General features: G+C 36.3%; 1 protein-coding gene across 3 annotated transcripts; it reads right to left on the bottom strand.

Moving 5' to 3' along the window:
- Positions 1-1,415: 1,415 nt before the first annotated feature.
- On the bottom strand, positions 1,416-13,277 carry LOC116256073 (alpha-mannosidase I MNS4). 3 transcript variants are annotated; one of them, XM_031632229.2, is made up of 17 exons: positions 13,071-13,277; positions 12,559-12,678; positions 12,382-12,474; positions 11,890-11,976; positions 11,530-11,620; positions 10,122-10,177; positions 8,294-8,366; positions 7,837-7,946; positions 7,002-7,052; positions 6,378-6,466; positions 5,891-5,972; positions 5,703-5,816; positions 5,516-5,595; positions 4,529-4,664; positions 3,874-3,944; positions 2,831-3,056; positions 1,416-2,088 (listed from the first exon to the last, which is right to left on the bottom strand). In XM_031632229.2, the coding sequence occupies exons 1-17, from the start codon at positions 13,221-13,223 to the stop codon at positions 1,765-1,767; spliced, it is 1,956 nt and encodes a 651-aa protein (XP_031488089.1). In that variant the 5' UTR covers positions 13,224-13,277; the 3' UTR covers positions 1,416-1,764. The 3 variants fall into 3 exon arrangements, with proteins under 3 accessions (XP_031488089.1, XP_031488091.1, XP_031488090.1); XM_031632231.2 differs by having other exon boundaries at positions 12,382-12,498; positions 12,579-12,678; XM_031632230.2 differs by having other exon boundaries at positions 12,559-12,673.
- Positions 13,278-14,321: the final 1,044 nt, after the last annotated feature.

Here is a 14,321-nt window from a genome sequence, read left to right as displayed (position 1 = left end):
TGGTTAGGCCCTCGCTTCTGGCATTACTTATCATATGATGAGTTGTATCTGTTACGCCAATAGTTTAAGAGTTTTAGCGAGATATGGATTCTGATATTATCTTGGTTCCCCAATTCAAAGATTTCCTACTGCGTGTGGGTGTTAAGAAGCCTACTTTGAGAATCTAGCTTTAGCCATTCTAGTGTAATGAGCATATAACTGATGCTATATCCTCATCTTTTTTTGTACTAATATGAAATTTGCTGAAGCATTTTGGACGAATTAAGCTTGGTTTGAAGTTGTTCGTCCTAAAGCCAAATGGTTCACCTATATGGTCTATGACGCACCTAGTCGATAGGTGCTTCATAATCATGTGCAATAAGTAACATGAAGCGTTGAACATTTTCTTCTCTTGTCTTGCTGTGAGAACATGGAGCTTCAATTTAGCTCCTTCAACTGTTCACTCACTCCAAGAGATCTGTTACTTTTGATACGGTCCTGCAAATCTGTTACTTTTGATGATCAGCTCCTCGCTGAAGGGCCTACCCTACCAACCGAAGACGAGGCTCTTATATTGTGTTTTAGCTCTCTTTTCCATCATACCAGAACTGCAATTCATGCTCATTTGTAATCAGCAGGGATGGCTGAGATGACTTAGAGGTCACCTATAAGAATCCATCCTCCCTTCATTCTCTTTCAAGTATGTAGGTAGCAGAATCCTAGGAACTTCCTCTGTTTTTTTGTTATGTTTGCCATAATGCCAACTTTGACAGTAAATGAAAGGAGGCCAAAAGGCTTCTTCCTCCAGCATGCAAGTCATACTCTCCACATTGCCTCCCTTCAATTCCAAGTAGGTAATCAGCAGGAAGCTAGTGTCTTTCCCCTATCTTTTCATATTTTGCTATATAGCCATCCCACTCTCCACACCTCTTCCAAGTATGTCATCAGTAGCCTAGGCTCTTTGCCCTATCTTTTCCTATTTTGCTATATAACCATCGTTGCCAATACATGAAAGGAGGCGTGACTTCCAGCAGAGTTGATACAGAAAATACAATATGATAAGCACATCTATCATATTGAGTCTCTCCAGCGGGGTTGTTGCGGAAAGTACAATATGATAAGCACATTTATCATATTAAGTCCGGCTCAGAATTGAAAAAGAAAACCCAATGCAATATGACAACCAATTCCTTTGCCAGAATATCAAACGTATCCTAACCAAAAAGGGTGCAGACCAAAATTGTGTTTAAATATTTGGGTTAAAATAAAGTTAGATTAGAACTTACTTCCAGTATGATTATATCTACAAACACAAACTACATGCACCAAAACTGCACAAATATTTTCCTTACGAATGAAAAGAATGATTTAAGGGATCCAGCCATAAAAGGTTCCTGAAAAGCATCAAGACTCCGTGGAAAGAACAAACCCGGAAGTTCACCACAAAACTTCATATATTACATTATTAGATAGTTCTCAAATTTCATCGAACATAGTGTTCCATGCCCGAAGCAACCCATATTGATTACAGTCCCTTCCCTCGTACCACTGAAACTAAGGTGTTCGTAAAGTAATTGAAGAATCATGAATGCAAGAAATATTACTACAATGAACAATAAAAAATTTTCAACTTACAGTACAAAGAAAAGAATAGGCTTTTAGCCATATCTAATGTACATGCTCTTCCTGCACAAAGCAGTAAACGCGGCAGGTAGGTAATTTTCAGCAATGAATGCTCACAAGTTCTGCAAGCTAAAAACCAAGTGAATGAGATCAACTGTGATACTATGACGCACCATGTGAAGTTGACCTCTGAGATTGATTACTTAGTACACTGTTTAGTTCATTCTCCATATATTCATTCTTGCCACGGGAATCAACTAAACTGCTGTCTATAGTTAACGAGATTTTGGTATTATCCTTGTCATCAGCAGAAACCAGGCCTCCGACATCTATATCAGATATAACAACAACAGAATGGCTCTTAATAAAGTCAATCCTTGACTGAAATGTTGACTGATGTTCCCGAACTTTCTTCAATGATGGCTCTGGATCGGCCACATAAGATAGGCCATACTTCCGATTATGGGTTAGACCTGGGCAAATTCCCTGGAGATAATTTCAAGTTTTCAACAATAAACAAGAGAGAAAAAATGTCATGCATATGGTGTACATGATTTTCAAAAGATGAAAATATCAAGACTGGACAGACAGGACTATCCAACTAAAGCTGGAAGCTCCACGGATTTATCGTCCACTTCCATGAGCTTTACAAGATTTGGCATGACCAAGTGTGCACCATTGTTTTCTATGCCGGTGGCAGCTGCATCTGTGCTCATGGTTGCAGACAGCAAATCAAGGACGAAGTTCAAAGTTCAGCCAATGATTAAGCCTTTAGAAGTCCATGAGACTAACCTACGATATGCACTGACCAAACCAGAATCGGAAGAGATGGATCAAGCACTTAACAAAGCCTAGCACCAGAACTCCAGCTTGACCAATGCTTGGCTGTAGCTGCTTGGCCAACCTGAAAAGAGTTTATGGAAACTTTTCTCATACAATGGAGTTAGGAGATGGAAGTTGAAACTACCATCTCCTACTTCACAGACAAAACATTTAATAACCTTATCCTAAATTCCTAATCTCTAAGCACTAATTTTTTGGATGGGATATCCAGCTTAGATGAGCCAACAAGTTTGGATGATTACTTAACAGTCAACCTAGGCCAACCTGAGCACAAGCTCAGCAGACTTGGAATAAGTCACTAACTCAGGAACATCGTCAAAGCCATTTGGGATCCAGAATAATATACTACAATCTCTGTGCATTGATGAAGGATAAAGAGAACAACCTTCATTAAACCTGAGACAATGGGTTCCTCTAACCCAGGATATGGAGGATATTTTGACGAAGTGTGCCGGGTGTTGTACATTGTGTCATTCATGTCCAAATGATCACTGAATGATCTATCTCCATCTTTGCCCCTGCAATATGCCCCAAAATATGTACAATGCTCCTGGACTAATGATATTTCAGGAGATAGAGGCAGCAAATGCCCTTCAGTGCTGAACACATACCTGGAACAAGAGCACAATTAAGCAGCTAAATCTCGTAGAGAACAGTCCGCACGTCTCAAAATCAATTTCAGTTGGAATTTGGAAATTATCAAGTTTAGAAATAGAATAATGCAAGGCATATTTCAACCACTGTTGTCTATTCATTATAAATTCATATCAAACACCATAGTTTTCAGCACAGTCAAATTCCAGGTGGAACAAAGTCAGTCCTTGCCTGGCATAGGAACTGAACCCTGTACCACGAACATAGCTCATGCAAGGGTGAGTCAACTAACCAACGACTCCAAGCTAACTAGGAGTAGACCAGACACGTCGAGGTGCTTCAGTTTGCAAAAAGCTGAGATATAACATCTTTTTAGCAATAGCAAGGAAATACCATTCCAATATATTTAATGCACCATCCATGACGGCACAGAATATTGACAACTGAAAGTCTGTGAAGCAATACAAAACTATCCAAATGGCATAATGCACATTATTTTTTTCCAAAGCACATTATTTGTTCCAACATCCAAAACTGATTGGAATAGACGCTGCCAGTTTATGCCAGGACTTACCCTTGGGTATTGAACCCTTGGCCTCATTCCACTTGAAGCTTTTAAGTCCAATCACCAAGACAGGTTGATGGAGATCAAGTTGGAGCAATCACACTATATTTCAGAGAGTTGCATTTTTTATACATACATGGATTGCAATTTACTGCAGATACTTGTTGATTTTACTGGGTTATTTCAAGAAATTGTTGTTCAACAAAAATGATAATCCAACTGGTACAAATTCATACATAAGCACTAGAGCAACATGGCAATATACTTACTGATATGGCCCATTTTCAACAATATTTTCAGCACCCACTGCCAAATCAAAAAGAAGCCAGAGATACTTGACCTGTAATTTGATATTTGACATGTTTAAGCTGATAGAAAATCTTTTTTTTTTTATTCAACTACATAAACTGACATCAACATAAAACTTTGTGATTCTGGAAACAAATGCATATTATAATCAGTGTCACAGATATCGCGATATTTTTCTAAAATATAGCGATATCAACGCCAAAAATAAGAAAAAACAAAAAAAAGTGAAAAATCATGATATTTTGAAAAAATTGGAAAAAATATTCATCGTGTTATTATCGCATTTTTTCCCGATTCTTTCCCAATTTTTTCATTTTTCTATCTTTTAGCATTCATACTATCATGGATTCAAAAATAACCTTAACCTAAATTATTTTCATCATTTTTATTATCATTACAACAAACATTCCTTTTATCACTGTTATACAGTTTTATTTATGTTTTCCCATTAGTTTCTCATTTATTTCATTTATACCTAATTTTAAAAAAAATCTGAGTTTTTCCTGAAATTTTCCTGAAAAATACAACTTTACTGTTAAAACCCCAAGAAAAATCTTACCGTTAAAAACCCGAGAACGATATTTGTGACAATGATTATAATATGAAACTACGTACAGTTTCTGCAAGGAAGAAGCTTTCCATATGGTCTTCTTGCTCGTGAGATTCAACATCCATAATGTGACAATACCCACAAGGGCATTTGGCACCATATTGCAAACTGGCGACCATGTCACGCCCTGTATCAAGATAGCTGAAAGAATGCAAATTCTAACGTAAGAAATAACTGAGGCTTCAAGCAAAATCAAACCCTCCTGTCACTACCAGCAAATGGGTAGTGAGGGAGCAGAAACAGCATATGCTCAAGCAAAAAACACATGCAAAAGGTAGTAGACACATCTTTTGCAGAATCGGAAACTTTCGGGCAAATAAAGGAAACAAGAAGGTGCAGGCCTTACAGGCTCAACTTTGCTTTATCAAATTTAAAGTTTGGCAATATCAAAGATTCAAAGTTCATTTGAAAGTGATCAAAGCCATTCAAATTTTTGGATTCAGATCACCAAGTTCACAGTCATTGGATGATAAAGGGGTATAGAAATCATAGGTTCAGATGGAAAATTGACAACATTAAAAAACTAGTTAGTTGCCTCTGACCAGGAAAGTTTCATTGCCTAAAGGCATCCACATGTGAAACTTTCAGCAAGCGCTTACTGTGCAATGGCTCTGGGATGGATGTATGGTAAAACAATTAAGCCACTTTTAAATCTTGGACATCTTTCCATGTGTCTTTTTTAGATTTTTCAAGTTTATAAAACACGAGGAATCATATAATGATTTGAACTTTGAACTTGGTAATTTTATCTAATCAGACCGATAAATATTTGTCTTTAAGACACTCTTGAGTCTAGGCCCTGACTTTGCCTTTAGGGGCCTAGCCTCCTAGTCTAACCATTTAACCAGTCGGGTGTTTACCTGCATGTGCAAAACCAAATATAAAGTTAACATTTAAGACAATGTTGCAGTTATACAACGTAAAGCAGCACAATCTGAAATATGTAACCAATGAAAAAATGCACCATAGCAACATATGCATACAGCACTCACATTGGATCTCTTGTAGCTTTGAATAGCCAATATGTGCTTTCCATTAACTCTGGACGCAGTGGATAACTCCTTTGACCATGCTGGTAATACACTAATGAGGATGATTCTAAACTGAGATGAACTCTTTTTGATTACTACAAAGAAAGATGAACAATCACATGAATTATTTGGAGCTGACATGGATTACCTGAACATTAAATGTAGCAAGATTAAAGCCCTCTGGTGTGAAACCATACTTCTTCCAGACACTAAAGAATGCCTTGTGTGTGCGAACAGCAGGCTCAATATCCCCAGCTAGGACCTTCATATCATGAAAAATAGTTAATATGTGAAAAACCAAGGCATAAACTTGGTTCCCTTCAGCAATTACAGTACCTGAAGTCCAGGCCAGAATGCCTGCAGGCTATTAAATAAAGGCCAAACTACAGCAGCAGAGTCCATGTTTACTTCCACGTACCTGCACAAAGATAATGCTACATCACTGATGCTGTGATTAGAGTTCCTCATTCTAATGTCTGTGGTAATGTGAGCTAAAGAAGAATCGAAAGCAAATTAAACTAATGGAAAACAGGAACAAAGGGAAGTTGACAAAATAGAATTAGGGTTTAAAATTAATCAATCAACAATTAATTTCTCTCAAAGAGCACTCATACTCTTAAATAGGGTTTTCTGATAATTTGGATCTGGGATCCAAGGCAGAAAAATAAAAGGTCCAAATTGAATAATTTAAACGGAAAAAATAAAAGAAATGGATGAACAGATCCAATTCCAAATCTGAACCAAAAAGATCAGCCTTGTGTCAATCACTTGAGCGAAACACTCAACATTAGCCAACACAAAAGCACAATAGCAAATGCCTTACCAAGGATCGCTGTGAAGGTACTGCATGGCAGCCTTATATGCTTCCTGGAATATGAAAAGATATTCCTCATCGCCAAATAGCAGATACGCCTACAGGAGGATCATAAGCTTCAAACACAAGGAGGAATGTCTTTAAAGAGGCATCTCCCACAAAGAAAATTAATCAGGAAAGATCAAATAGGCTTTAAAACGAATCCTACAACACATTTGTCCACATTCACTAGGAATCTAAATGCAGACTTTTAAAGATTTACCAGCTACAATATTAACAAACTTAAAATTACTTTAGACGTTGTGCACTTAAATAAGTACCTTAACACTCAGACAGACAGCAGCCTAGAATGCCCTTTCTGAGAACATATACGCACATTCAACCTATTTTATTTATTTAATAAAAGTTACTGGTGGAAGTCCTTACCGCATTTTAGATATTAATCAAAAGAAAACGCAAATAAATCATCTTATTACACTTTTTATCTAAGCTTATAAGCTTATAATTAATGGAATGGATAAACAAGCTGTAGTATACATTTTTTTCCTTAAGAGATATATTCCAATTGACATGTGCTCAATCATATATGCCAACAAGGTATCTGCAGAAAAAGTAAAACAAATGATAATCTACCTTCAGTAGATACTCATAAAAAGAATCAATGCTTGTACCTATCCCCGCATCCTGCAAAAGTGAAAGAAGCTTATATTTGCAAATATTCTAAAACATTCTCTACATGCATCCTAAGTATGCAAACCACCATAGTTGTTGCAATTTTACTTTTACGAAACAATTTGGGAACAGATCTCATTTAATCACATCATCATGACTCTGTTTGTATGTATGCACACAAATAGTATGCTCAACATATTTCCATCAATTAACTTCCTCATACAGATACAGTTCAACTGCATTGAAAAATCAAAAGTTTAAGTCATTTTACTTCAAGAACTTCTTTGACAAATAATGTATGGAGAGTAAATCACAGATCACAATACAGCATCTATCAGTAACTGCAGCAAAAGTGACATAGTTGATGTCTTGGTCACGTATAACCAGATATATGATCAATGAATATCATGATCCTATAAGTAGGTAGAGAGTAACTGCAGAAATTTATAAACTACTAGTGCCCAGTAGAAAAATTACCACAAAATTGCAATAAGTTATTGTTCTACATATATGAACATAAGAGCCTCAAAGAAAAAGAGCACAAATTAACAGCAAGAAGAAAATTTACAGTGCCCGCTCATAAGACATGCTTCACAAAAGGAAAACCCAGATAAGATACCTTTCGAAGACTGTATTTATGTCCTGAAAATTTCTCTTTTTCCGTTCCATATAGAAACCAACTTAAAAATGTGAAATGGCATACACATCCACAATCAGTCGATACTGCTACTCTCTAGCTTCCAAGCATAGAAAAAAACTGTTTGACTATTTGGAGCAAGGCCAGTAACACAACTACCTTTTGTGTCCATTCTCCAGTGAAAACATTGATGTGAGCACCAACTAGGTTAAGTTCAGAGCGTCGAGCCCATATCCCACGGACAGCATTTTTCGTCACTTTCTCAAAAACTGCAGCCACCATTCCAAGCAAATATCATCCAAATCTGAAGAGCTTAAATGAGAAATTGTGTCTCTTTTTACCAGGATATATGATCCTCGAAAAAGTTGACTAGACAAATTCATCAACAGAATTGCTTTCAAATTTTAAGAATAGTACAGTGTAGACCACATGCTAAAGATATCCAGCAACATGTGAAACAAAAACAAATTCATTCATGTTAATGAATAGCTCAAAATAATCCAACTGAAATGGCTAGAGATCTATTTCCTCAACAAAGAAAGAGACAAATTATACTAGTTAAACCATAGCTAAATGCCTAAATCTACAAAAAAAAACATAAAAATATATTGATTACCAGGGTTGCCTGTCAAACGACTAAGAATGCCAAACTCTAAAGTTAACGTGCCACCACCAGCAGTTGATGTTATCTGGAAAATGGAAAATTTTAAGAGAAAAAAATGAAAACATCGTAAAACTATCAAAAAAATGGAAACAATAAGATACTCTAAAAAGCCTCAAAACCAGGGCTGCTCACGAGATTTTCCTAACATTTTCTCAACATCACAGTTAGATGTATGAACTATGAACCCCTTGCTTTTTCAGTATATCATGACATCCTCCCATTCAAATTATTCACTCAAATTATCTATTTATTTTTGTGATACTGATGCCAGTGATTGTTCCCTTGCTTATGAGACCTTGATGATGCAACTTAAGGCAGATTTATGAGTAATTCACAACAAATTAATTCTAATAATATACGAAGGGCATTAGTAGAGGTTCTAGACTCATTAATGAGATGATGCAGCTGGTTTCCCAACGCACACATATATATTACATGCATGTATGCATGAAATGCAAAGAGCTTTCTATGAATAACTTGTGGTGCATATGATTATCTAGTTGTTAGTAGTTAATTGTTATTCATTCCATTTTATTTGCTAGTTATTCACTTGTTTATTAATTATTATTCAAGTCGCATATTACTTGTTTAACTAACATGTTCTTACACATGTTGTTACTTAGTTTATGTCTTCCTTTCAGTTTTCTATTTATTTAACTTTCATTTATTTAGAATTTTTTCTTTTTTCTTGGGGAAAATCCACAGATTTCCTAACAAAAACAATCTACCCAAAATACTCGAGAAAAGCCACCAGGACAAAAACCTGCAAACTATATTTGTGGCTGTGGTAAACAGCAAACACAAAAAGAAAAAAAACAGACAAATAAGCCTAAGACCCAAAAAAAAACTCGACCTAATTAATCAACTGGTTATGAACCATAACCCAGCCGACTAGATAATTGTGGAACAGTCGACTAGTCATTGTTAGGTTGGCTAGTCAGACTGTCAGGCGACTAATTGCTAGGTTGACAACAAAGGATGGAACTAGTGCACCCTTTATTTTCGCACATATGACCCTTGAGATTCACAACTTTGCTCAGAACACCAAAGTTGGCTAAGATCTCATATTCTGTCAGAGATTGCACAAGCCCTTGGCAACCACATGAACTTAAGTGGCCAAGCTAGCAACTTTTGTACACTAACTCTCCCTATCTTCTTTGAGCCCTATCAAATAAGGGGCCCTCTTCACTACTCTTCTCTTGAAAATTCTTGAGAACTCACTTTCCCAACTAATTTAACTGCTTTTGAATTTTTTAATAACTTCTCCAGATGCCCAAGTTGACCAGGATTTGTGGGATTTAAGATTTGTATTTGCTATTTTGCTAGGCTACCTTGAATACAAAGAAACATGATAAAAATGCTCCAAGAGAAAGTTTTTTGAAAATGAGAAGATTTTGTTGATACACTGTCAGTGGAAACGAGCTACACACAAAAAGAAATTCTGGAATTTCAAACATATCCAAACAAAAGAAAGCTTGAAACTTAGATATTTTTCTGGTTGAAACTGAGATAATTTTCTGGTTCTTCAGGTTCTTTTAAACACTATACTTTTCAAGGTTATTAAACAAATTAGATTTTAGAACTTTTGGAAAGCAAAAAATAGAAATGTAAATATAAATCAGAAAATTAAATTTCTATTTTACGCCAAATATTAGCTAAATGGAGATTATACTGGAGCAGTCAACTAAATACACAAGACCTGTGAGCAAACCATGCATAGGTTTTTTCTGGCATAAAAAGCAAAAAAAAAAAAAAAAAACATCAACAAAGAAAGTCTTACCTTGCTTTCATATTTATCAACCCCATGGAGCAGATTGACTGATCCATATGGAATTCCTGCAAAATTCGTATAAAAGATTATCAGATGGTAAGCCATTAACCCTTTTGGAAAGGCAGCTATAGCTCTAGTCAATTAAAACTTGCACAACTCAGTAACTAGACAGGAAATTGTTTAGCATATCTTGTATACTTGCCAAAGAAGAGAATTACGTCTTAGGAAAAATAATTCTTACATGGAGAGACAACAGAAACTATTAGTGTGGCAAGAATGCTCAGATAGTTTTCCCAATCTTTATTTGGCATTTAAAGAACCACTTATTTTCAGTAGTCGAAGTCGCTCTGTAGCAACACACATCCTTCTGATATGAACATGATTATCAGCTTCTTCCTCCATTTGAGCTGAGAAATGTCTAGTGCATGTATTTGGCCTAGGCTGTCTCGTTGTTGACCAGTGTTAGGAATGTAAAAGATTTGGACTCAAGTTGGACATAGGCATTACCAAGCCCAAGCAATCAGTTTAATTTTCATTTCAGACTCGGATTGAAATCTGACCCTTCAAAAAATACAAAATCCAAACCAAGACGCACTGCAAATTGACTATGAGACATGACAATTAGTGGATAAATTATTAGGAGTTGAGAATCGAGATTGTTGTGAATATTTTTTCACCTATTTTGAGTTTGAGTCCTAACATATATTTTAGCTGCCAACAAGTATCCATTTGGATTCATCTCGAAACACAAAACCCAACTCCATATCTGAACTAAGTCCAACCCAATTTTGTAATTGGAACAAGTATCCATTCATTCGAAACGCAAAACCCAACTCCATGACTAAACTAAGTCAAACCCAATTTTGTGATTGGACTCAATATTTTGGTACCAAACATGACTTGAGTGACCAGACTTCACAATGTCGACATCCCAACCAAGTGTCTAAGCAGGTTACTTGTCCAGGTTTCTAATTGCCACATGGTAAATGTACCATGTAATGCTTCAATGCTTTTAGATTCTATATCCAATAACTGCATAAGTGGGAAGCAGGAGTAGAAAGCAGGATAAATGAAGAAAAAACAATGCCCAGGACTCAGGAGCAGTTACTCCTCTATTGAATCTTCTTTCTACAAGGAAATAAAAAGAATTCTCCATTCTTTCATCGAGTCAAAAGAATAATAGTTAGGTGAAGGATTGACAGTAAGCAAGCACCTAATGTATCACTTCAAATAAGGGTGAAATACATTATATTGTTAAGGAAACATAAATCGTAAACAGAAATTATTTTGATTGTCAATATTTAATCTTTGAACATGTAACTGTTATTTATGCTACTTGGGTACTTCCATAACAAAGCAATGCTTTTTGACGACATGCTCCATAAAACAATTGCATAAAAAGAGGCCAGAAAAAAACCTGTGGGAGTTTCAAATGCAGGAAGCAATCTTGTAGCCAAATCTTCAGATAAATGTAGTAGCTCGTCATTGTAAGAAGGAATCTTCATCCCCTGTGGAAAGGCTTTTACAAATCAGATCCAAGGATACAAATAAAAGCAAGAAGGAAGGAATATAAGCAGGGGTTCTATCAGCATGCTTGATAAAAAGGTAAAAATACAGATAAAAGTCATAAACACTCGTCAGTCATCACCAGCACTTCCTTAGTGCACCCCTAGGTCTGACAGTTGTGTAAAAAGTATGAAATTCAATTGTACTAAAAACATGAATATTCAACTCAAGCAAAAGAAATAGCAGAAAAGAAAAGTACAAACGTGCATACTGTGGCATCATCACTCGCAAAATGATGGGCTGAAAGCAAACCACCAAGAACACGGATGGTGGTCTCGAAAACAGAAACTGTCTTGTCCTGCAAAACATGCTATCAGTAAGCCAGTAGGAAAGGAACTAAAAAAAATAAGTGGATGAGCATTAAGTCTGCAGCAGCAAAAAACAACAGTGATATAAATAATCGACCCCAACTGCCGCTGAGCATTGGCCTAATGTACATTGCTCAAGTTTACTAGGGTGTGTTATACATTTTAAAAGCCCATATTTCACAATCGTAAATATGGTTTTCAGAAGCATAATGTGGCAATAGCAAACAAATTGTGAAACTTCAATATGTCAATGACAAGTCAGCATCTGTTGGATATAGATAGACTCATAGAAGAACATCCGCTAAGAAAGCAAATTGCCATAAAATGAGCTGCTACCAGGTACTATAATACACAGTTACAAACTATTAAGCTTGATTCCTAGAACTGATACTAACAATGTCAAAACGCAGATTCTTGCCCAGCCACTCTACTGCAAAGGAAAACCGTTCACGATCACCAAGTAGCACTAACGTGTCCAAGGAATCAACCTGCTCCATATCACCAACGACGAGCTAGAGTTATTATCAGAAAATAGCCACTTTTCATTAGAAACTAATTGCACGAAATCTTACAAGGGTTAAAGCATAACCACCAAGAGAGTCCTCTCCTCCGCAGCTTAACGGTCTCAATTCGTCAAGGGGAAAAGCGTGTTGCATGTATCCATCAAAGGCATGATAAAACATATCTCTAACCTTTCAGAAAAACGAACAAACGCTTCAGCAACCAGCTGTTCACAGAAAGACAAGTACCCGGACGCAAACATAAATTGTAAAAAAATTCACATACAGATTAGCAGAACTGTGGTTTCTCTAATGAACGCAAGACCAAAAGGTTATATGGCATATATTTGAAATCAGTGGTTCAAACCGCAATTTGGTAACACGGATCAAACGCCAAAGAAGCAACTGAGAGCAGCACCGCCACTACCAAAATAACAACTTTGAACTACCAACAAAACCAAATTATAAAGAATACAGCACTCTATAGCCCCCAACAAAGAAAAGGTCGATCCCTCGTGCAAGATACACTCGCGCCAGCAGAGAGAGCGAGCGAGCGAGAGAGAGAGAGAGAGAGAGAGAGAGACCTCGTCTCTGAGTCGCCTTGCTTCGGAAGGAGTGACGCTGTCCCCATGGACGCTCAGGAAAGATATCGAAAAAATTGCGGAGAACACGACGATCCGGCGGAGAAGCCCCTCCATCATCCCCTTCCTCGCTCTCGATTGAAAATGCGTCTCCATTGCTTTCTTCGTTAGACAACTGATGCGATGTGCATAATATAATGTTGGGAAGACAGACTAAATAGAATGAACCTAAGTCAGCCCATTTTTCGAACATAAGAATACAAATGTCTTGCATTTTAAGTGAAAATTTTGTTCCAGAAATATTTAGTGCGTTCGATTCAATGTGAGCTGATTTCTTGCGGGTCTGTCTATTATCTATTATTTTGTCTTTAAAATGTGAGATAAGGTTTTAGACTGAAAACTATTGATTCTTCATTTCTAACAATGATCCAAATTTTTTGCTAGATCGATCTATTTAGAATCAGACTCGGAAGTCCAAGTACCAAGCGAAGATTTACGCGTCTTAAATTACTTTTAAATAACAAAGAAAAAGTTAGGCCCATATGATCAGCAAAGCCCTCGGAGTTCGAACATACGGAACATAGTAATCATATCACTAGTAAGCCCTCTCATTATTTCGGTGAGAGATTAAAATGATATGTGGGTACGACGCAGGTTAGCCACCCTTAAATTGATGACAAGTATTTCATGTATTTATGCAAGTTTTTTTGTATTATAAGCAAAAGTTTTATACTGAAGCGTTCAACTATTTGGTAGTGCAATAAAAAAAAATGCATTTAAGTTTGAATTTCTTCCATTTTACTTTTTTTTTTTGTAATTGAAGCTATTAAACGAAACAAACATTCAAACCTAAGCATTCCATGGCAGAAGTTGGAACCGCATTGAAATGAGACTGCTGTGGAGCTTTTTTGGAAGTCTTTCTTCGAAATTCTTAGGTATACCCTTCCATTTAGAAAAGGTCAATTAAAATTGTAAATTGTGTCAATTTTTTCAATATGCCTACATAAATACAGTAAGAATTTCAGAGCAAATGTACGTTGTGTCAGATAATGTAGTTGGGATTTTAAATGCTTCAACAATTTCTGTAACTTATAATTTCTTCTGGAATTTGAAAAAAGATTAATTTTATGTTAGCTCTTGCACTGTAGCCTTCCTAGTATTCAGCTTTAGGAAGAATTTTGCTTCATCTGTTCAAGTAAACAATCTCGATTTAAGAAAACTCTTTTACTATTGAACTCTTGACGTTACGATTCC

This window comes from Nymphaea colorata, chromosome 6 (assembly GCF_008831285.2).
Source record: "Nymphaea colorata isolate Beijing-Zhang1983 chromosome 6, ASM883128v2, whole genome shotgun sequence".
Taxonomy (NCBI): domain Eukaryota; kingdom Viridiplantae; phylum Streptophyta; class Magnoliopsida; order Nymphaeales; family Nymphaeaceae; genus Nymphaea; species Nymphaea colorata.
Note: the sequence above shows the minus strand (reverse complement) of the source record. Positions and strands in the feature narration are given on the sequence as shown.

Bases quoted from the DNA above. Each gene is read 5' to 3' on its own strand.
- LOC116256073 (XM_031632229.2), bottom strand. From the start codon at position 13,223: ATGGAGACGCATTTTCAATCGAGAGCGAGGAAGGGGATGATGGAGGGG. The intron at 11,621-11,889 runs GTATGCACGTTT...GCCTTTCCACAG, and splicing joins TTGCGAGTGATGATGCCACA to GGGATGAAGATTCCTTCTTA. The intron at 4,665-5,515 runs GTGAGTGCTGTA...GCATTCTTTCAG, and splicing joins AAAGCTACAAGAGATCCAAT to CTATCTTGATACAGGGCGTG.